The 22325-nt window shown below is 40.3% G+C and overlaps 1 protein-coding gene across 1 annotated transcript in view; it reads right to left on the reverse strand.

The window, feature by feature from the left end:
- MMS22L (MMS22 like, DNA repair protein) overlaps window positions 1-22325 on the reverse strand; it is a 77185-nt gene extending 54860 nt beyond the window's left edge. Inside the window, exons 1-11 of the mRNA XM_081856820.1 lie at window positions 22243-22325; window positions 18437-18630; window positions 16506-16631; window positions 12793-12845; window positions 11471-11558; window positions 11212-11386; window positions 10317-10410; window positions 8073-8203; window positions 5752-5865; window positions 5076-5255; window positions 2317-2379 (exon numbers count right to left, since the gene is read on the reverse strand). Coding sequence (XP_081712946.1) covers window positions 2317-2379; window positions 5076-5255; window positions 5752-5865; window positions 8073-8203; window positions 10317-10410; window positions 11212-11386; window positions 11471-11558; window positions 12793-12845; window positions 16506-16631; window positions 18437-18615 — 1203 coding nt within the window. The 5' untranslated portion in view covers window positions 18616-18630; window positions 22243-22325. The remainder of the gene's footprint in view (window positions 1-2316; window positions 2380-5075; window positions 5256-5751; window positions 5866-8072; window positions 8204-10316; window positions 10411-11211; window positions 11387-11470; window positions 11559-12792; window positions 12846-16505; window positions 16632-18436; window positions 18631-22242) is intronic.

The following is a 22325-nucleotide window of genomic DNA, read 5'->3' on the forward strand; positions in this document are numbered from 1 at the left end:
AGGTACTAGGTCCAACACTCTAACCACTATTCCATGCTGGATCTTACATGATTTGTAATTAGCCCCCTCAATAAGTCTACCTCAATCAAAGTTAAATTTCATGGAGATCTGCATCATCTTGGACTGGGCTGAAGTGTTCCCTAAACATTTATAGTACCTGCATCTAAGTTAGCTGCTTGGCTAAAAAATGTGATAGAAAGGACTCACAGCCTGGAAAGAATGTCAGATAGATCTACCCAAAATGTGACTTATGTGCTTCAAAATCATAGAAAACTACATGTTACTGTGGAAGCAAATGTGATTTAAATATTTCATGTGCTATCCATCTACACCACCATTTGGGAACTGTATGCCTTTTCCAAACCATACCTGCAACACACACAAAAAGCAGATTGCAGGGAGCTATAATTAGCTATGGCTTCCTGACAACTCCTGAATCAAGGAAAGGTGTGCACTTTATGGGGTAGTAGGTACATGCTAAGTTTTTAAAATATTAATTTTGGACTTCCTTTTCGTTTTTAGTTTTCACAGGACATATTGGTATACATTATTAATTATTCCAAGATAAAATAAGAACAAATAGTTTTGGATAACCTAGAGCTCTTCTTTATTATCCATCACATGATAAATCATTTGATTGCATAGCTAAGCCAGAGGTGGAAAACAGCTTTCTCAAAAACAGTCTTGTAAAGGATCTAATTTCTACGAAACACTTCCCATAACTCCAGCAGCCAGTTACGCCCTACATTGTTCTTATAACAAACACTCTGTTTAGCCTTAAAAACAAATTATAATAGTAGCATTTAAAAAAAAAACCCAACAATTATTGCAAGTGCAGTAATAAACTGGCTAAATAGTCTAAAACCTATTCTCTCTCTATATATATGAAATACATAATTTTAATATAATATATATAATTACAGCAGCTTGCAGAGTAATAGTAAAGCTGTAGTCCTATAAACATTTAAAATGTAGTGAGTCCAATTGAATTCAATGGGGTTTACTTTTGCGTAGACATGCACTGTAAAAAATCTAGATGATATACTAAAATTATGCTAATACAGTATCATAACATGCTTACATTTTGACTCCGTCAAGACAATATAATAAACCATGAAAATGAGCCCACAAAGCCTTTGGGCTCACATATTCCCTCCTCCAGAAGAGCAGCTACAGAGCAGTTGCAACCTTTCACTGTGTTTTTTTAAAAATTAAATGTGACCACTTGAAGCCATCAGACTACATCTAATTTTAAACATGTCTTATTTGAAACAAGTCAGCTTTAAACCACAAATTATGAATTAGGTGTGTTTTAAACAAACCATAGGTGAGATTAACCACAGTTTAGTGTTTGGATGGAACCCTAAACTGTGGTTGATTGAAAGTTTCTGATCTCTTCACTGCCACGCCAGAAGTAGAGGGGAAGAAAGAGGGAGAGAACGTGGAAGGTCAAGGCTCATTCCCATCACAAAACACCATCGTAGTGTTAAATGTAGCTCTTGACTAGACAAAGCCAAAATAAAAGCTGTTACTTGGCATCCTATCCTCTGCTACATATCTTTATAGGACACGCAGTAAATTTTATGTGACACCTCATAAATGCAATAAATATACAAACAAATTAAAGAAATTCTTGTAATAGCTGATGTTACATAAATTACAATTTGTGCCATGCAACCTAAAAAGGACATTTTACAGAGAACGTGTTAACATGTACAGCATATTTAAAAGCACTCTAAAAAGGAGGTCAGTTTTGACCTCTGGGCCACAAAATACTGCATTAACAGCTCTGTAGAAAGAAAAATGATAAGGTATGAAGTGAGTGCTCAGAAGCTACAACCTTATCAGTAAGAGTTTGATTCAAGCCTGTAAGACAAATTGCTCAGCAAGGCAAGTCACCTTCCTGCTGTGATGAGGATATAGCTGAATTTTCAATGCAATAGACTATCTCTCCCATCACGTCTCTCAACCTGATACCCTCAGATTCAGCATAGAGCTTACATTTTCTAAGCATCCTGTTCTTATTCGGAATACATCTTGTCAAAGGAACCAAGTAATACGTCCACGATAATTATCTTTCCCCAGCCCCCCCACCCTATCTTACAATTTATCTTCAAAACACAAGCACTCAGGAGTATGACCACTAACAAGAAGGAAACTACACAGCAGCCTAGCTCACACAGATCATCAAGGTTGTTCGTACTCCTGAGTTAAAGAAGCCAGATTTCTGAAAGCAACGTGGTGAATAAAATCATTTTCACATTCTGTCCCCAAATCAGCCCAATCAAACTTGCCTGTGATTCTTAACATACTTACTTGACTATTGATGGACTGCTTCAATAGATCTTCCACAAAGGACCAGTTAGAGTCTATTGGTTTCTAGATGAAAAACCATATTGAATGATAAATATCTGGTTTTGGCAAGCAAATACTAAGTGAGCTATGCATGGCAAGCTAAGTGATATTTACCCTCTTTTAATTATTGCTACAAATGGGTGTGCAGAACACTCATTTTTCTCCACTAAGTTTGATTAAAAGGCAAAACATTTATTGTCTTCACAGAGAACAAATGTATTTTACGGTAGTATGGATAGGCCAGAAAAAGTACTCATTACACATAGCAAAAGTACCTGTTTTTCTTAGAAGTACACTGCAGTTTTTTTACTCTTAATTTTTAAAATCCAGAATACATGCCTACTGAACTACCTCTGAAGTATCAAGAGCAGGGCTGGATTTAGGTTTGATGAGGCCCTAAACTACTGAAGGTAATGGGGTCCTTTATATGTCCAGCTGTCCAGCTGTTGACAATTTGTCAACAACAAATTGTCGCTGTTTTTTATGTTGAATATATGCTATACGGTAATTTATGGACCTAATAGGTACCAAAAGCCATTTGCACATAACAAATAGGAGCCTACACAACACAAAACACTGTTGCTGTATGTAGGTTTTATTTTATTTGTTTTTATCTTATATTTTGGAAATGTACATCCAGTTCCCCCCCTTTACATTTTTTAGGGGCCCCCAAGAGAGTGGGGCCCTAAGCTATAGCTTGTTAGCTTATACGTAAATCTAGCACTGATAATAGCAGCTGCAACTTGTTAATGTGCATCCTAGCTATCAAATCTATCTTTCTACAACACCACAACCAACATACGAAATTTGATTCCATTAGTTAGTTCTAGCCATCCTTAAGCACAAGTAGTTTCATGGGAGTGGGTAACATTGTTACAAGACTTCCCCTGTTTAATGTATATAGTGATACCTTGGTTTAAGAACAGTCCAGTTTAAGAACTATTCGGTTTACGAACTCCGCAAAACCGGAAGTAGTGTCCCGGTTTGTGAACTTTACCTCAGTCTAAGAATGGAATCTGAATGGTTGAAGGGCACAGGCGACGGGAGCCTCATTAGGGAAAGCGCACCTCAGTTTAAGAATCGTTTCGGTTTAAGAACGGACTTCTGGAACAGATTAAGTTCGTAAACCAAGGTACCACTGTAATAAGCTGTAATGGTTTACAAAGAGTGAAGAAAAGCTTTCTGGCACCCGAATCAAGGACAATGAAGCAGTTCACAAGTTCTTTATTACCCAATTCTGAGCCAATAGACCAAAGACATATTGAAAATTATTGTCAACAGTTTGCCATATCCCACTTTCAGCTTGCTCAATTTAATAAAAGAAGCCTTGCCTTTTGAAACACAAAAAAGGTATGCAAGCAATTCCAGAACACCCCACTCTTACTCTACATACAGCATTGCAGTCTAAGAAAAAGATTTATACTATTATTTGTGCAAAACAGCACATGTATGGTCTGGAGCCAGGGGCTTGGAAGACCATTTTGTATTCTTCTGTCACGTTTAGTAAAAGAATCATAACTTGGACTACAACTTTTAAGTATATGGGTAGTATTTCTTTTTAACAATGTCGGGAGAAAACTAGTTTCTTCTTCTGGCTCACCTGTTGAGCTGCTAAGCTGCTCAGCTGGAAATCACTCTTTGCATATCTTACAAAGTAGTCATTTTAGACAATTCAAAGGCAAGAATGTTTAGCTTGAAGTCATTCTGACTCTATTTCAATAGCCCAGAGCAGCGTTAAAATTGACCCCTGCAATGTTCAAAAGTGGTAATATTACTATTCTATTTGGTTTTAAACATTTATGAATGTAGCCTTTAAGGATACGATAATGTGGACTATTTTGTAGCTGAGGAAAGATACATATGATCAATATGTTCTCTTCTTTAAGTTTTTAAAAAGGCTTCATACTTTCTTATTGACAGAGAAACTTTCCTATTTAAATGCCATCTCTTCCAACTTGCCACTAGTACCATACTGCATATCTTCTCCCAGAGCTACAGGAATCTAATTTATAAAACCTTACACTCCACCTTCCTAAAAAAATAAAAGAAAAGCCACCTTAAACCAACCAGCTGTTTTCTATGAAAGTATCTCAGATTTCAAAATGTGCCCACCTGGCCCCCAAAGGTTGGTTTTCTGTCAAGCTCTAGGGTTAGGAGACAGAAGTTGGAGAGCTGGGAACTTTTTTCAGAATAATCAGTAAACAGCCCAAATTGCATTGGCAGCAGCGCAGTGATTTATTTTTTTAAGCTGAAAGGTAGCACAGTCTCCTCAGTTAAATGAGATATGTTTATCACATGCCAGGCATACTCTCATGTTAGAATAGGTGTAGGAGATAAGTTACAGCTTCAAGAGAAGGCATGGAGGTAAAGAAACAAACAAATTTTTTTTAATTCAATCCTGTGTAGGCTGGAAATACTGTGGGACTATTTTATCAGTTCCATATCAGACTTAGTATTTGTAAGGATCCTGAGCACTAACTAATGTCATGAGAGACTGGGTAAAAAAACCAAACTTGTAGGTAGGTGGGGATTGGGAGAGAGGAATGCTGATTCTTCTTTTTTTTTTTTACCCTATCACAAAAGAGAGTAGCTTTTTAAGGTATAAACTCACTATGCAAACATTCTCAGCATGTGTGCCAGAAATCTATGTAAGGTACAAGGCCTAAGTAAACATTTAAAAATATATGAGAGGATTTAGAAAGCAGTAAAAACAAACCTACCTTTTCATCTACATTCCCATTGCGGTCAATATGGTGAAGTAATGCCAAGTGAGTTATAAGCCACCAACAAAAAGTCAGGGAGTCCTTGCATGGAATTGATTTGAAGGCAGATACTGCTTCTGTATCCCTCTTTTTTCCAAATACATCCTTTAGAATATTATTCAAACAGATCCAAAAAGACTGCAATGAAAAGTAAGCCACTCAGCTTTTTTTTTAAAAAAAGTTCAATTTTATAATGTAGTGCACACACACATACCAGTCACCCTGTCCATCTCTTGCAATAATTTTCCTGTTGCTGCTTTCCTTTACCAGCTTGTAGAAAACCGTTAGTAGGCTCTGAAGTTGATATGCATCACTTGCTGCGCTTCTCAAAGTGATCCTTTTAAATCAGGCATGGGGAACCACTGCCCCGGGATCCTGATTAGACCTGGCACAAGTACCAATTTGCCTTGTAAGGCAGTTTGGCCCAAACCATGCCCACCTGCCCCACGTTCTGCCTGTCAAGGAACACAGACCCCTTTACAGATTATCTGAGAATGGAACCAAGTGTAAAAGAAGGCTTTCGGTACATAAAATAGTTTGGGACATTTGTTCATCTGTCTACGAATATCTGAATGTTTCAAATGCAATTGTTTTCATAGAATATTACCCATGCTAGTCACGCAACGAGTCTTACCTCTGTAAGGGATCCCTTATTTCTGTGATTGAGCAGATGAATAAGCAAAATCCACAATTCTTTTACACATGTGCAAGGGTAGTGGTGACTAGTTAGAGCTTCAGAGGGCCTTACCTGCGATGAACAAACAATTTCCTCAGAGCAAATAGTGGAATTTTACATATGGACACTTTTAGAAATGTTCACTGCAGGAAATAGCTAAGATATTGTCATTACAACACTTACCGTATTTTTCCATTTATAACACGACCCCATGTATTTTTGGGGACTCAAACTTAAGAAAACTGGAGATGGCCCAGAGCTGTTGAGCTTTTTGGGGGCGAGGACTGCCCATAGTTGCGGAGCTTTTGGGGGCAGGGATGAAGAAAATCACTAACCCAACTGACAAACGCTGACAATCACTTGCGTTGCAGAAGCCAACAAGCGTCTGCCTGCTCAACAACAGCAGCCGGCAATCGCACGCCCAATTGCCACAGCGGCAGCCAATCTAAATCTGCCCTTGCCGTGGCAACCAATCACCCACCGTTACCGCAGCAGCAGCCAATCCAAAGCAGCCCTTGCCGCAGCCACCAATCACCCACCAAATCACCGCTGACAAGCTCGCAGGTGCAACCAATCAACTGCCCCCCCATGAACTATCCATGTATAAGAAGACCCCCGTTTTTTAACATTATTTTAGAGTAAAAAAACCTCGTCTTATACATGGAAAAGTACGGTAAGTCTAAATGTGAAAGGATTAAATAAGCCAGAAAGTAGAACATACTTTGAATATTGAGGATTGTTGTTTTTTTAAAAGAGGAAGTTAATATTTTTAAAAGGGTCTGTGATAAAAGTTGTGTTTTCCCGTGCCACCTAGTAGGGTTTTTTTTTTTTTTTTTTAAAAAAAAGATAAAATACTTATCTATTTCTTCCTAAAAACTCCCTAACAGATGAGAATTGGCAGCTGGGTTATAAATGGTTCATATATCAATTCACCAACAGCAGTGGGATGCATTTATGCCTCTAACTGGACACAAGCCATACCCCACAAATAGCTGTTACTTTTTGTGAAAGGATTCATGAAGAGCTTTTTCACCTTACTAATACACCGAGGCTGCAAACCAAAACATACATGCTAGGAAGGAAACTCTACAGAGCATAATGCACCTTCAGAGCAAAGTGTGCTAATTTTAGATTTAAGAAGCGCTATACAAATTACCTAAAGCTCTCACATTTCCAGTGCAAACTCTGTGCTGAACAAACAGCACTGCCCTAATGAAACACATGATAGAACAAAATCACTACTTCTGTTCTAAAACAATGTACTATTTCATGAGTTGTTAGTCTGCCATCTTTAATCAAGTGGGTTTTACCTTGATCCACCAGCAGGTGGTATTGTAGCCACATACAGCAACTAGATACCACTCCCATTTATTTTCAGAATTTTTTTTTTAAAAGTTTCACATTATTTTGCATTATATTTAGCTATATATTGCTTGCTGTTACATGCCACACTAGACTGGCCTTTACACAATTGCAAGGGTGTCTTTTCTATTGGTTAACATTTTCATCATTATTAATAAGCTTTTTGCTGTCTGGAACTTATGAAGGTAGCAGATTGGCAAAGGAAACTCAGTGCATATTAAAAGTCTTCCAAACAAAGCTTTCTTTGGATACAGTACTTAGAAATATGTTCTCATAGAAGGAAAAGATTGCTAAAAAACAAAGTAAAATAATGACTAAATAACAACAAACTGTGTTAACAAACGAGTGATGTTAACAGTAACATTATTTCTACTTTCTCAATTGTTCTTTGGGGATGGAATGCTTAGAAATATATAAAAATAATAATAACACTAATACTTAAGAATTTAAACTGCATTGGCATACAAATATGGCAGGGAATCAAATCTGATGAAGGGCAGTAGAGAAGTGTTTTAAAATACTATACTTAAAAATATATATGTTTACATACAATCTGAATTAGAAGCCACGGAAAGCTAAATTCTGTGATTTCAAACAGTTTCTTCAATTTTGCTGTTTTTACAACTTTGTATAATTTACAGGAGTTTTCGCTACTTATAGTCTTCAATACGGTGCATATTTCAACTCAGGGCAAAAATACACCTCAAAATTATTTCCTCATTCAGCTGGCAAGTAGAGGTGAATAAACAGTTCCTAACCAAGAGTCTTTAAATAATATAGTCTTTTCATACAAGCCAAAATATATAAGGATTTGATGAAAAGCTAAATTCAGTTAGGAAACTCCTTTTACTGTCTAGTTTTAAAGAGCCAGCTATGCAACACTCGTACAACAGTAAAAAATAAGATGATCATTATACCTTTGTATACCTGTTAGCTGCCAAACTTATCAGATCATAGAAGAGGTTTCCACAATGTTCTTCAAACAAACTGATATTGGTTAAATTTTCACCTGTTAAATTTGAGAACCTGTGAGCATACACTGTTTGCCCTAGAAAATAAAAAGGAAATGAAGGAAGCTTTGATATTGACTTTATGAATACAGACATAGACATGCATACATACTTTCACTTTATTTGAGCAAAGAAAAGCAAGTCATCCTTTTTTATGTTCTTTTAAAGAAAATGTTAACGGGGGGGGGGGGGGATTACCCCAAATTTGTCCTTAGTTTTCTGACATTGTGTTTTGCAGCAGGTAAAGGAAATTTTTCAGCGTATGTTTAATTCAGCCAAAATCATAATGATGTGGTTTCTCCATGCTGCTCTAACAACATACAGTGGTACCTCGTGTTACGGACAGGATCCGTACTGGAGGCCAGTCCGTAATGTGAAATGTCTGCAACTAGAAGCGCTGCAGGGATGCGGGTGGCGCTGTGGGTAAAACCTCAGTGCCTAGGACTTGCCGATCGCATGGTCGGCAGTTCGAATCCCCGCGGCGGGGTAAGCTCCCGTCTTTCGGTCCCAGCTCCTGCCCACCTAGCAGTTCGAAAGCACCCCTAAGAGCAAGTAGATAAATAGGTACTGCTTTATAGTGGGAAGGTAAACGGTGTTTCCGTGTGCTGCGCTGGTGCTGGCTCGCTAGAGCAGCTTCGTCACGCTGGCCACGTGACCCGGAAGTGTCTTCGGACAGCGCTGGCCCCCGGCCTCTTAAGTGAGATGGGCACACAACCCTAGAGTCGGACACGACTGGCCCATACGGGCAGGGGTACCTTTACCTTTACCTTTACCTTTAGAAGCGCTGCATCTGCGAATGCGTATAGCACAATTTGGCACTTCTGCGCATTTTGCGAAACCCGGAAGTAACCCGTTCCAGTACTTCCGGGTTGCCGCGGGATGTAACACAAAAAGATGCAACATGAAGCGGACGCAACACGAGGTATGACTGTATACAGCTTTTACCCCATTTGACCAGGGGTGAGTGTTAATAAAGCAGTTTTATACATTGTTCCAATGGCATGGAAGCAATTCAAGGAATAAAAGCAATGATATGTACTGCAGTACTTTGTTTGCAGTTTATTCACAAACAGAATTGAGAAATTCTACATAGTCGAGGGGCAATTTCTCCTATTTGAAGTAGAAATACTTTCCTAGGTTAGAGTAGTTACAAACATAGGAAACTGCTTTATATTGAGCCATGTCATTGGTCAGTCTAGTTCAGCATTATCTACAACGAACATGTGAGGCTTTCCAGGATGTCTCTTCCAACTCCTTTTGGGCATGCCAAATATTGAACCAAAGGCTTTCTGCATGCAAATCAGATGCTCTACCACTAAGCTGTGGTCCTTCCACAAATTAGACACCACGGAATGTATTTATCTTTTCCCACCCCACCCCACTGCACAATATTTCGGAGGGCAGGACCTTCCACAGGCAGGGAAATGCACCCTTTCAGCTGTAAACGGGGAGAAAATTTAGAGGCTCCCATTAGAAAATGACCTGCATTTTGTACTGGAAGGATACCAGCACACTGGAATGGAAGCCTTTCGCTTGCTGAACATTGCTTTTGGATTTGCCTTACAACCTGCTGGTTTCTTCTCCACTTCAACTCACTCCCAACACAATGGGAGGATGTCCAAGGGACAATAAGCAAGGGCTTACTGAATATCTTGTCAATTTGCACAGGGGCCTGCTGGCTTGGCCATGTGTGTACACATGGTTGCCAGCCTTTCAAATGAATTTAAGAACACTAAAGACTAACTTTTGCTTTCAAGTAATAGATTTGGTTTAGGGTTGTACTGAAAGACTAACACAAGTGAGGGGTTCTTAGCCAAAAGATGAGCTTAAGAACGCCCACATGCAGAAATAGATCAGAAATTCTACTGAAATCAATAGGACAAATAATATGCTTTAACTGGTTTAAAATAAGTTGTGGATAGATATATTGTCATTTAAATTGATGTAAAAATGGAGTTTTGCTGTGAAGAGATAAATCGACTTTTTAAATGATTTTTTTAATTTAAAAAATGTGCTGATTTACTTTCCAGACTACTATTTTCCCAATAATTTGCACATGTGCTTTTTGAACCAAAGAGTTTACTATCTCCCATAGAACCCAACACACAAATAATGCAAAAGAACAATCTGAATTGCAAAGGCAAAACCTACTTGGCATCTTTTCACCAAGAAGATGAAGAATTTCCAACAATGACCAGTGGATGTCTAGATGAAGATGCATCAGATGCCATGATGGGGAAAATAACTGTAATTAAAAGAAAACATTGCACAAAAATATTCCCGATAACCCCAGGTTCACAGGCTCTTTTTTCAGATGAGTGCACGATTAGCATGAAGGTCTGAAGAATATTTTTAAGAGACTTTGGTTGAACAAGCTTAAGAACATTCCTATGAATGGGAACCCTTCATTACCAGGACTATCAGGCTAACTATGCAAAGGTTTGAAAAGCAACCTGCATGTGTGTGTTTGTGGCTGTACCCCTGCCCCTCCCACCCCTGGTTTTAAATGTCGCATGTTCAGGCAAAAGGACTTTTCATTTTCTGGATGTGGGGTTGCAATTTTTATAATGGGGCATGAAGGGTAACTTATTATCAAAATGTTAACACAAGATTGCATCTAACTAAGTTCTACTTAGAGTGACTTAGAGTGGACTTTTAAAATATTCTACCAAAAACGTATGTGACTGAAAGCAATGATGGGCAGCTCAGTCATTTCGCTGCCATATTAGCATTATCACAAGAAATATAGCCACCATGCAAATATCACCGTGTGGCACTACTAAACAATATTGGAAGTATCTATCCCACTAGGTGATGTAACTCAGGTGCATGACTTAGGTTAGTGCTAATATAGTGCCATAAGTTATAACACTGCCCTGGTGGGATACACAAAATGTCCCTTTCTTGGCAATATGATAAGAGAGAACTTGCAAGCATAACTGGCCAGCAAGTTTATAATGCCTCTTTTCCAACTCTAAATTATAATATGTGCCAACTAGAAATGTCTATATGTGCCAACAAGAACAACAAAAAGTACAGTCAAAACCTTTGCTTGTGGCGGAACAGTCAATCCTCCGAGAACACAACTAGAGAGTTCATGCAGGTGTCCAACGTGCAATGTCAAAGAATGGAGTTCCTCAACAAGTAATGAAGGGAATTGTGCTTCCTGCTTTTCAAATGGATGAAGCAACTCATCTTCTGCTTCGTGTGGCACCAGATATCTGAATGAAGATGTTAATATGTAATATCATGCAGCACCAACTATGCAAACAAAAATTAAACAGGAACCGTGTCTGACAACCTACCTGAAGATGAACATTTTCACATACTGCAGGAACTGAATGCACTGCTGCCTGATGTTTTGGGCTTCCCAGTGAAGCTCTGCAGCCTGACCTGAAACCAAGGCAGAAATTAGAAATGTGTGATTTCAGGTATGCTTCATTGACATAACCCATTTTCCCCAAACTGAAAGGGAAACATAGTGAAAGTTGATTATAAAAAATACAAATGAACAAACAGGAATAAATAATTTCTATCACGTCATGTGGGCACTCAATCTAAATAAAATTAAAGAGTTATAGACAACAACATTAACACATATGGGGAAATAATCAGTGGCCGCATGGCAACTGTTTGAAACCTTTCTGCAAAGAAGCTGTTTACATGCAGCAGCTTACTACACACATCATGCCTTTAAAAATACCCAAGAGATCTACTGTGACATGGAAAACACTACTAGGATGGTTATGTTACTACATACTGACAGCTCACTATTTAAAGTGGCACTGATGTATACACAATGTCAGGACTGTACCTTAATGAAAGAAATTCCATACAAAAGATGGAAACAGAAGAACCTCAGAAAGCTAAAATGGAATCGGAGGAAACAAGTTGTAGTTCATCTGATGCTTCAGCTTTGTTGGTCCTGATCCAACAGCTTAAATGCATGAGCAGGGATTGATCCTCCCTCAGTTATTTTTGCACTGATGGATGTGCATGGGAAACTGTAGACAAAAATCTTCCTGTGTATAGAGCAATAAATCTGTCTCATGCTTGCTCTTTATTTATTTAAAATACGTTTATCTTGCCCTTCATCATAAACAATCCCAGGACAGGGTACATCCATGTGCACATGAATGCTTCAAAGAGCTTTGGGATTTGGCATGCACCTTTCAAAACATTTTTAAAGACCATGTTTTACATTGCTCAAAATGTGCAATGTATTAGCCAACTGACGGTGTTCTTTACTTATCCATTATGCCAAAGAATGGCTACACTTTGTGTCCAAGCATTTGTCATCACTTTAATCAAGTGATCCACTACCCGTGGGTGAGGACAAGGACAAGGCCAATTGTGATCCCCCCCACCCCCATTGGGTTATTATGGCTGTTGCAATAACACAGTTTTTCTTTTAAAGGTTAGCAATTTTTAATGGGGCTCACTTATGAGAAATATCAAATCAGTGCATCGAAATTGTGTATAGTTCATAAGTTTTGAATACTGGAGGAAGGGAAAGGGGCAGGTTCCGTTTAAAATAAACAAACAAACAAACAAACAAACATAATATTTATTGTTAAAAATATACAGCAAGGCACAAACGACCTAAAAGCATTAAAAAAAAACTTACCAAAGTCAGATAAACTTGGTGGAATGAGGTTTTCCAATTTGTGTATTTGTTGCCTATAACAAAGAAAGCACATACAAACAACAAAATTTTGAAATCTAAAATCGGGTTCTTTCATCAAAACCAACCAACAGCTTCATTCTTGGGGGTAAATCGACTAACAGTTGAAACAAAACTGAAAATAATCAAGCCAATTTGCATGTTCTGCCTGATCCCTTGATCACCTCCTACAGATAATGATGATTCCACATAAAAGAGTTTGTTAGTGCTTATTCCCGGTTTAACTAACAGAGAGTATGGGAATACCAGATCTATGTTAATGTATGGCAAGCCAAAACACAAGAAGGGAAATAAACAAGAGATTTGAAGAAACTACAAGGGAATATATTTGTCTTGGCTTAAGATAGAGATGGGGGGGGTGTTTGTTTTTGCTTTTCCAGAGGGCTGCTTGCAAGTGATGCTGGGATAATGGATGTAGCTCCTGGCTTTGTACAATAAACTACATTTCAACCAGGCAAAAGTAAGTGAGTGAGTGTGTGTGTGTGTGTGTGTGTGAGAGAGAGAGAGAGAGATGGTCACTTGCTGGATCATCACCTTGTCATAGTGAGTGGGCTTGCACGTTCCTATGACCCTTGTGAGTGAAGCCGTCAGGAGTCTTGTATTCCCAGCAGGGTCACCCAAGATGGTAAGGTCAAAGGGGAGGAGCTAGACAAAGAATGATCCAAGAAGTCCTCAATGGCAGAACCGGCAGAAGATAGTAAGTGGTATGTTACAACGGCTGTGAAGGCAGATGAAGGCTGCAGCAGATATGAATCTACTGGTCACCTACTGAAAGGCACATTTGGCAAACCCTCACTGTGATCAACCCCGGCCTGGAAACCTATGTCCTTACTGTGGAAGGACCTGTGGATCCAGAATTGTCCTTCACAGTCACTTATGGACTCACTGTTAAGCCTGTGTTCATGGAAGACAATCTTACTCAGTTATGAGTGATCGCCAAAGAAGAAGTAGTGTGTGTGTAAAACACATCTATATAATCTCCCAACCCAGGCAAGCAAGAGGTAGTATTACAGTTCAATGACACATTCTAGCTACCTCAGGAGGGTGTAGAGCAAAGCTGGTGAGAGGTGTGGCCCAGAGAGAGGGACAGCCATACAGAGAGGATTTGATGGACCCAGTCAGCCCCTGAGGTTCCCCACCATGGGCTTAAGATAAGAGCTAAAGCATCAGAAAAATGCAATTCCAACTCTAGATGTGGCATTGGCTATATATGCTTTCTGATCTTAAGTACGGCTCCGTATCTTCAACAGAAAATTTCACTAAAGTTATTTAGCATTTGGCACTGATTGGCACATTGTCCGGGGGCTATTAAATTTACTTGCTACAAAAGGAGACAACATACTCAACAAAAGGTTAAGCAACTTTTTATAACCAGGCTGTGGTATAGCCTGAATCCCCGGCTTTCCTAAAAAAAAAAAAAATTGACAGCCACAGCTAATCATACAGAACAGGAGTAAGGTGCCTTTTACAGGAAATGCCAGTTAATAAGCAGGCAGATCCATTCTGCACTGGATGCAATTTTCAAATGTCAAACTATTCTGAAGTGTAGCCTCATCTAACAGTAATACAGATGCTAAATAGATAGCTATGGTCAAGACTAGAACTAGAGGAAAATATTATATTCCACTTTGGGGCAAATGCAATTTGTGAAATGAACCCCATACACAAGAACCAATAAACCCACAGGCCCCATGACTACCAAGAGAGAAGTAGCAATGTTTCAAAAACTGGCAGGCATCAAAGTAAACCCCATGATCTCATCCTGTAATTGGTATGGGCCACATAATGTAGCTGCAACCAGCCACAAGCAGGGATCAGTAAACTGTTCCCAAACACATGTTAATATAACATGAATGCAGGGTACGGGTGGAAAAATGACAAGTGAAGGCAGGAGAAAGGGATGCTTTTCTACCACAGTGACCATAGATTCTCTCATTTTAAAAAAATCCCTCCCTCTTCAAGCCTATTTTTCTCTCAGCCAGGCTGGTTTCCAGAACTTTCCTGAGGAGAAAATATATTTTAAATGGTTTGGTGAGGGGAGAGAATAAATTTGCAAGGTAGATGAGTAGAGTAGGGCTAGCCAGTGTGGGGCCCTTCATTTGTTTTGGACGACACTTTCGATCTAGCCCAGCATCATGGCCAAGAGTAAGGAATTATGGGAGTTGTAGTCCACAACATCTAGAGGGCATGAGTGGCTATTCCTGGAGTAGCAGAATGGTTAAGTAGCATCTGTCTACTTCTCAGTTCTCCCCTGCGTATCACCCTCTTTTGCATCATATGATGTGGCAATGCCCAATAATATGATGTTTATAACCACCCTTCACTGGAAATGATCTCAGGGCAGGGTACAGTGAAGCTCAATTTAAAACACAAAACAATAAACAAACAAGAGAGTAGGTATAAAAACATAAATGCAACCTATAAAACCGCAGGGTGGCGACATTAGCCTGAAGCTGAAAAGCTAATAACCTGCAAATGGCTGAAAGAATTAAAAGCAAATACGCTGGCATCAAAATGGAAAAAAGAGTCAGCAACAGGCATACCTAAGAGCGGGGTGGTTTAACATGTGGCCCTTGAGGCCTTTTTGGGCGGCCCTCGGCAACATTTGATGCCCCTCGCCCTGGTAGCCTTTGAGCTGCTTTCCCAATGTCCGGAGCCTTGCTTTGGGACGTTGGGAAGGCAGTGCAAGGGCTGGGGGTGATGTCAAATTTTGGCCTTGCTCCCTCAAGCAAAGCCAAAGGCAGTGCGTGACCCTCTGGTTCCGTGTGGAAGTACTCTTGCTGCCCACTTGGTATGAAAAGTTGGGCCGCCTTGCCTCACAGGGTGGGCTGTTTCCCAATTAGGGCCCTATCACAGAGAAGGCCCATGCCACCAGCTAATGTACAGCTGTTGGACGTCGGATGCTAGGAAGGGTCTCCCCCAAAGATCTTAAAGCCATAGAAACGTAGGAAGCTGCCTTATACCAAATCAGACTATTAGTTCATCTAGCTTAGCCTTGTCCACTCTAACTGGCAGTGGTTCTCCAGGATCTCAGACCAGGGCCTTTCACACCCCAACTGGAGATGCCAGGGATTGAAGTTGGGGCCTTCTGCATGAAGAGCTGATGATGCTCTGTCTGAATGCAGTGCCCTGGTTGGTGGTGCTGTTGCCAAGTGACATGGTTCTGCCCTAGCCTGCACTGTGAACCATGTGATGACTGGTGGGGATGCTACATTGTTAAGTCACTCTGTGCTGTGGGCATTGCTGCAATGCATGTTTTCACACTGACAGGACTAGCACTATGCTGAGTTCACCTGGAAGCCTGTCCTGGCTGTGGAGATTGCAGCCATTTTGCACTGACAACAGCAACAAGCTTGTAAATGTAATGCTAAGCACAATTACCAGAAAGTTCATTGAACTTAGTGTGACTTATGCATGTTTACTCAATAAGAACTTTTTTTAAAAGTGTTTGTGCGACACAAGCAACAGCATGGCCATTTCCCAAGATTCAGCAACAATGTACCACAATAATAAAGTAATGTTATATGTTCGAAAGACCCTAACAATGCCCTCAGATCCACTCTCCAAAAGTGCTGTATATTTAGAGGACAATAATTTGGCTCAGTATACTTATGACTACATGCTATGGAGATAAATATACTAAAAAAAAACCATACCTAAATAATCCAAAGAGAAGTGTACAAGACTCAACTAAAGCAGTTTCGGTAACCCATTGGAAACCAAATAACTCTATGATGTCTTCTTCATAGTCATTTGGAAAAGGATCCAGTCCCAGCAAAACCCTGAAAAACATAGGCAGCATTATTCACAGGTTCTTAAAATGCTATTTATTTTATTAGATTTCTTACCTGCCCTTTATCATACGGTCCCCACAAAGGTTAAAACAAAAAATATAACAAATATATAAAAAATAAAAGTTATAACCATAAGACAAGAAAAGTGTAAAAACAATTTTAAAATGTTCCCTATATAAAATAATATAAAGCAATTTCATATATAAACACAGTTCCAATACTGATGCAGACTGGGATAAAGATATCCACTTAAGAGGCTTGCAGAAAGGCAAAGGTTTCCAGTAGCTATGGAACAGACAACAGAGATGGTGCCTGTACAACAGACAGGAATTCCAAAGGACAGTTGCCACCACACTAAAGACCCAATTCCTGCAGAGCAGTGATCAATTGGGTATATAAGGGGTGAGACTATATTTTAGGCCTGCTGGTCCCAAACTGCATAGGGCTTTGTATACCCTTTTGACAAGGAGCTTGAACTTAACCTGCTAATTGGCAGCTAGTGCAATTCATACAGCAGCAGTGTAACAGGGAGCAGTTGAACCACCACATTTTGCATCAGAGGCAGCTTCCAGACAAACATAAGGGGCAGCCCCACATAGAATGTATTGCAGTAATCCAATCTGGAGGTTACAAGTACATGAATGACTAGTTATCCAGATCTTGAAACGGCTGAAGCTGGCAAAATGCTCTGGAGTAGAAGTGAATGAAAAAGCTCAACTTGAATGGCTACTTGAGGATGCGACTGGTGCAAAGAAATGGGCCTCCTTCTGTGATTATATTGTTTCACTCCTGCTCAGGCAGCTTTGCAGCACATCTTTCACTGTTTGCACTCTAGCTGTCATCTACCTGTTTCACTGCCCTTAATTCCCTGGTTTTCCAAAGTGCAGAACAGGCCCCACAGTACCAAATAGGGCACACAGGGGGATACCATTATTACTGAAATTCAGGTGGCATTGCCCATGTCCCTCCACACCGAGAAAGCTCTCCCAAGGATGTCCTATATATATCCAACTAGTATTCTTTTGTCATGGGATCATGACCCTTTATCCACTATCTACACCACTGACACTTGCTGACCCACACACATATGCACACTCCTGTGTTGGCACCAATGTAACTCAACAAAGCAGGTTCTGCTTTGAAGTCAGCTTCATATCCTGGTTAACCACAAGCCCTGGCTCTGGCTGATGCAAGCCTTGGTGAAATCATAGCACAGAATGGAAGAAATGTGAGCCAGAATGGAGGAGGAGCACAAAACCCTACAACTTGCCCTAGTCCCTTAAGGAACACTAGCTGCTCTAAAGTATTGCTAACATGATGTTGCTGTTATATAATTCTTCCCTGTGTTAAGACCCTGTACTAGTAATGTATCCATGCACCATTCGCATAGGACACCTAGAACTCCCAATCATTTCTCAAGACCAGTACTGCAGTTCTGTTGTGTCACTGGCACTGCATCAGCATCTGAATTTATTACCACTGCAACAAAAAGCCGAAACGGAACTGTTTTTTCAGCATCAAGCTATGCTACGTCAGTAACGTATGAACGAGATCCCATACCCTCTATTCAAACAAAAGTCGAAGACACTAATGGGATCATTGTGGCACACAGCAGCTGTTAGAAGAAATTAATTAAACATTCTAAACTCTCAGTCCTGAACACACTCACACACAGGGGATTTTAATACTACTCAAAGTAATTATGCCACTGAAACATTCTTAGTAAAGTCAAGCCTGCCCAATAGTATTTTCAAGACAAAAGCCCAAGGGTGACATTTTTAAGTTTTACATACCTCTTAAGAGACCCACTTGCTAAATAAGAATCAGCAGAAAAGCTTTTCCCTCCGTTTGTGATGTCTGATGCACAGGAGAAACAGAGGAGTCTGGCGCATTGTCTCTCCACTTCCATAGCCATCTCTAAGCTCTCAGTGAGTGATGAAGGCACCGAGGGAGCACTGAAATCTTCATCCATTGTTCACACTTCTCTCTGAAGTAACATAGTACATCTTTCGTGTCTGTTCTGTTTTCTAAATGTGAAACTGTCACAATTACATTTGGGATACAGAACTAGAATATGAAGCCAAGCTAGAAACATCGCTTGCAACTAAATGTCCACTGATATCCCAAACAGCAGTAAGTTTTCAAACTGGGGAGCATCCCAACGTTTATAAGGAAACAAAACTTATGAAATGTTTCCTCATTAATTCCTAATGAGACACTGAGCATGCGAAGAATTTATAAGGTTTAAAACGATAACTTATATTCTGTGGAAGACCTTCTGTTGGTGCCCCACCATTTGTGGTGAGACCAATTGAGATCCAGAGAGAGGGCCTTCTTGGTGGTCGTGCCCCAGAAAGCTGGGTGTGGGTTTTTTGTGTTTAACAAATTTATATACTCCCTTTCAAAATTAAAATGCTTCCCACAGAGTTTATATAAAATACAATAAATAACATTTAAAAGCATCTCAAGAAAAGGTTCTCTATTAATAAAACTAGCAATTCTAGCATAATATAGCCACCTAGACCAGACTACTCAATTAGAGCCCCAGACATGATTGTGGAATGCTCTCTCCAGAGGTCTGCTGGACAACGGCTTTGTCTTTTCATTCCCAGGAAAAACCCGTTGTTTTCCTAAGCCTTTTAGATATAGTTTTAATCTTAAACATGGAGTGTATTTGTATCTTTCCAAATTTTTCTTGTTTGGTATAATCACATATACATACTAATTGTAAGCTACAAGGCCCTCTATAATTTGTTTATCTGGTTAAGGCAGCAGCCTTACCTGGAAGTAAGTCATATTGAATCCAATTGTGTGTACAGTGGTACCTCAGGTTACATACGCTTCAGGTTATACACTCCGCTAACTCAGAAATAGTGCTTCAAGTTAAGAACTTTGCTTCAGGATAAGAACAGAAATCAGGCTCCGGCAGCGCGACAGCAGCAGGAGGCCCCATTAGCTAAAGTGGTGCTTCAGGTTAAGAACAGTTTCAGGTTAAGAACGGACCTCCGGAACGAATTAAGTACTTAACCGGAGGTACCACTGTAGTTCTTTTACAGTGCAATCCTAGGCATGTCTACCTAAACCTAGGTTCAATCCTAGGCACGTGTACAAATAAAGAGTACAGCCAAAATAAACAAAAGGAACATGTCTCAATTTAAGATTAACTGAAACAAGAATGGGTGGCTCTTCTTCACACAGTGCATAATTAAATTACATAATTTGCCAATACAAGACATAGTGATGGCTGTCAACTTGGATGGCTATAAGAGGGAACTAGATAACTTCAAGGAGATTAAGTCTGTAAGTGGCTACTAGTTATGATTATTATAAATTACTCCCAGTATTAGAAGCAGTATGTCCCTGAATACTAGCTGCTGGGAAACACAAAAAGGACAGTGACATTGTGTTTACATAGTGTTCAGGCACTTCTCATAGGCATTTGGTCAGCCACTCTGGAAACCATGCTGGACTTAATTGGCTTCTGGTCTGATCCAGCCACGTTCGTCTTATGAAGTCTGATAAGTAATGTAGCGTGCATTTAGAATGTTATTTTCTTCTTTCCTCCAGTGTCTTTTGTATGTGTACAATTGGAAAATATCAATTTATTGTAAGAAAATCAAGCAACAAGTAAAATCTCTTTGGCACAATTGTGATTAACATTATCATGCAAGTGGGTATGTTAACTACAAAGCAAGGATAATAAATAAACCATCTGTTTATAATTTATTTTACTTATTGTTGGCAAATCAGTAATTTCAAAACAAAGACTGGGAAATTGTGTATTGTGTACAGTCAAGTGCCCAGCACTGTAATGAACAAGCAGACACCTAATAACTTAGCAAATCATTTCATCTCTAATAGTGGTGCTATGGCAGATTTTTATATTAGTTGAGTGCGGGTAATTTCATGAGGGTTTTTGAAATGATAGAGTGCATGATGTCACAAATACAGGCTCACATTGTTGCAGTAAACACTGTCGCAGTAGATGCTGATTCCATGTTCACAGTTACGCACAAACTTAAAATTCCCACTTCGTTCATAATCATGCACTCAGTATGTGGGACCTTGCTCTCCTCTCACCTCTAACCATCTGAGATTACAAAAGAGGGACTAATAGATATTAGCAGATAAACTAACCAACATCAATTGATTTTGAATGTGTGCCTTCAGCAACATAACATATTAAAGGAGCTTGTACACTGCATTCATGGTGGCTGCAGAGAGATTAGGTGGGTGTAAAAGGCATTTGTAAAATAGAATCAAAAAGACCCAAGCCCCTAAGCATGTGCTGCTTGTATTCCCCTCATTGATGACTAGGAAATACTCAGAACAGCCTATTTCAAAGGTAGATAATTTCAACAAGGTTAACTTCCAAGCACAGTATATGTGCATTGCATTGCGGCCTGATGATGCTAATGTATACCCTTCTTTGTAGGGTATACATTACCACTTGTGTCTGTGATCTCAGACCTGAGCCCTGAGATCAGTGGAGGGTCCCTTTTCCACCATCAGGAAGGGCTCACTGTTCTGTGACATGGGATAGGGTCTTCTCCATAGCAGCACCCCAAAAGTGAAATCCGCTCCTGTAGTGGCACAGGAAGCCCCTATTGTACTCAGCAAGATTAAAGGTACTGAGGTATGGATTTTTCTGTGTCTGCTGTTGTATTCAGTACCAGTATTCATTCGGTACACGTTTCGGTGTTCATTGTGTTTCACTCATCGTAAACCACTCTGGGATCCTTTTGAATGAAGGAGATTAATGAATAAAAATGAATGAATGCTTAGAAGATGTGGCTTAGCCCCACAGAAATGTGCAGAGGCCCAAGGACCGCACTTCCTTCTGAGAGAAAAATGGTGGGACCCAAGGCCCAAAGCTGGCAGAGCAATGGGCATGAATGAATATTACCGTGGTACCTCGGGTTAAGTACTTAATTCGTTCTGAAGGTCTGTTCTTAACCTGAAACTGTTCTTAACCTGCAGCACCACTATAGCTAATGGTGCCTCCTGCTGCCACCGTGCCACCCGATTTCTGTTCTCATCCTGAAGCAAAGTTCTTAACCTGAGGTACTATTTCTGGGTTAGCGGAGTCTGTAACCTGAAGCGTCTGTAACCCGAGGTACCACTGGCCTTTTGTGCTGTTTCTACCCACAAATCCCCTTCTGCCCTCCATCCAGGCAAGAGGGAGGTCAAGGGCTCATTCCAGTCAGGCAGAAACACCTGAGAGTGCAAAGCAGGCCTAGCAAGGGATGTTTGCGGGAGGAGGGGAAGAGTCCCAAGAGAAATCTGGAAGGCTGCATTTGGGTCCGGGGTCCTGCGGTTCCCAGCCCGGTGGTGTATAAATCTGCAGCATTAATCTGGGATGGAGAGGAAAGCTTCCAGATTCAGAGTTAAAGTTTAGAACTAGTACAGACCTGCATGCAGAAGGATACGTCCCATTGGGCGCCAAAGCACTTACTTTTTTTACCCAGTAAAACACGCCCTGCCTGCAGCACCCAGAGACCCGCCGTTTCCCCCCAGTGAAACCCCGCTTGAGTGGGAAGGCCAGATGGGGGGGGGAGAGGCAACTGCCGCCCCCCGCAGCGCCTCCTCGCACACTCACCTGCCGCCGCCTCCCGCGCTTCCCACGTCAATCACCCCCTCCGTCCCGCCTGCCGCTTCCTTTCGCGGAACAGCCGCCAACTC

The sequence above is a fragment of the Podarcis erhardii genome (genome assembly GCF_964252035.2).
Source record: "Podarcis erhardii genome assembly, chromosome: 3".
NCBI classification, from domain to species: Eukaryota; Metazoa; Chordata; class Lepidosauria; order Squamata; family Lacertidae; genus Podarcis; species Podarcis erhardii.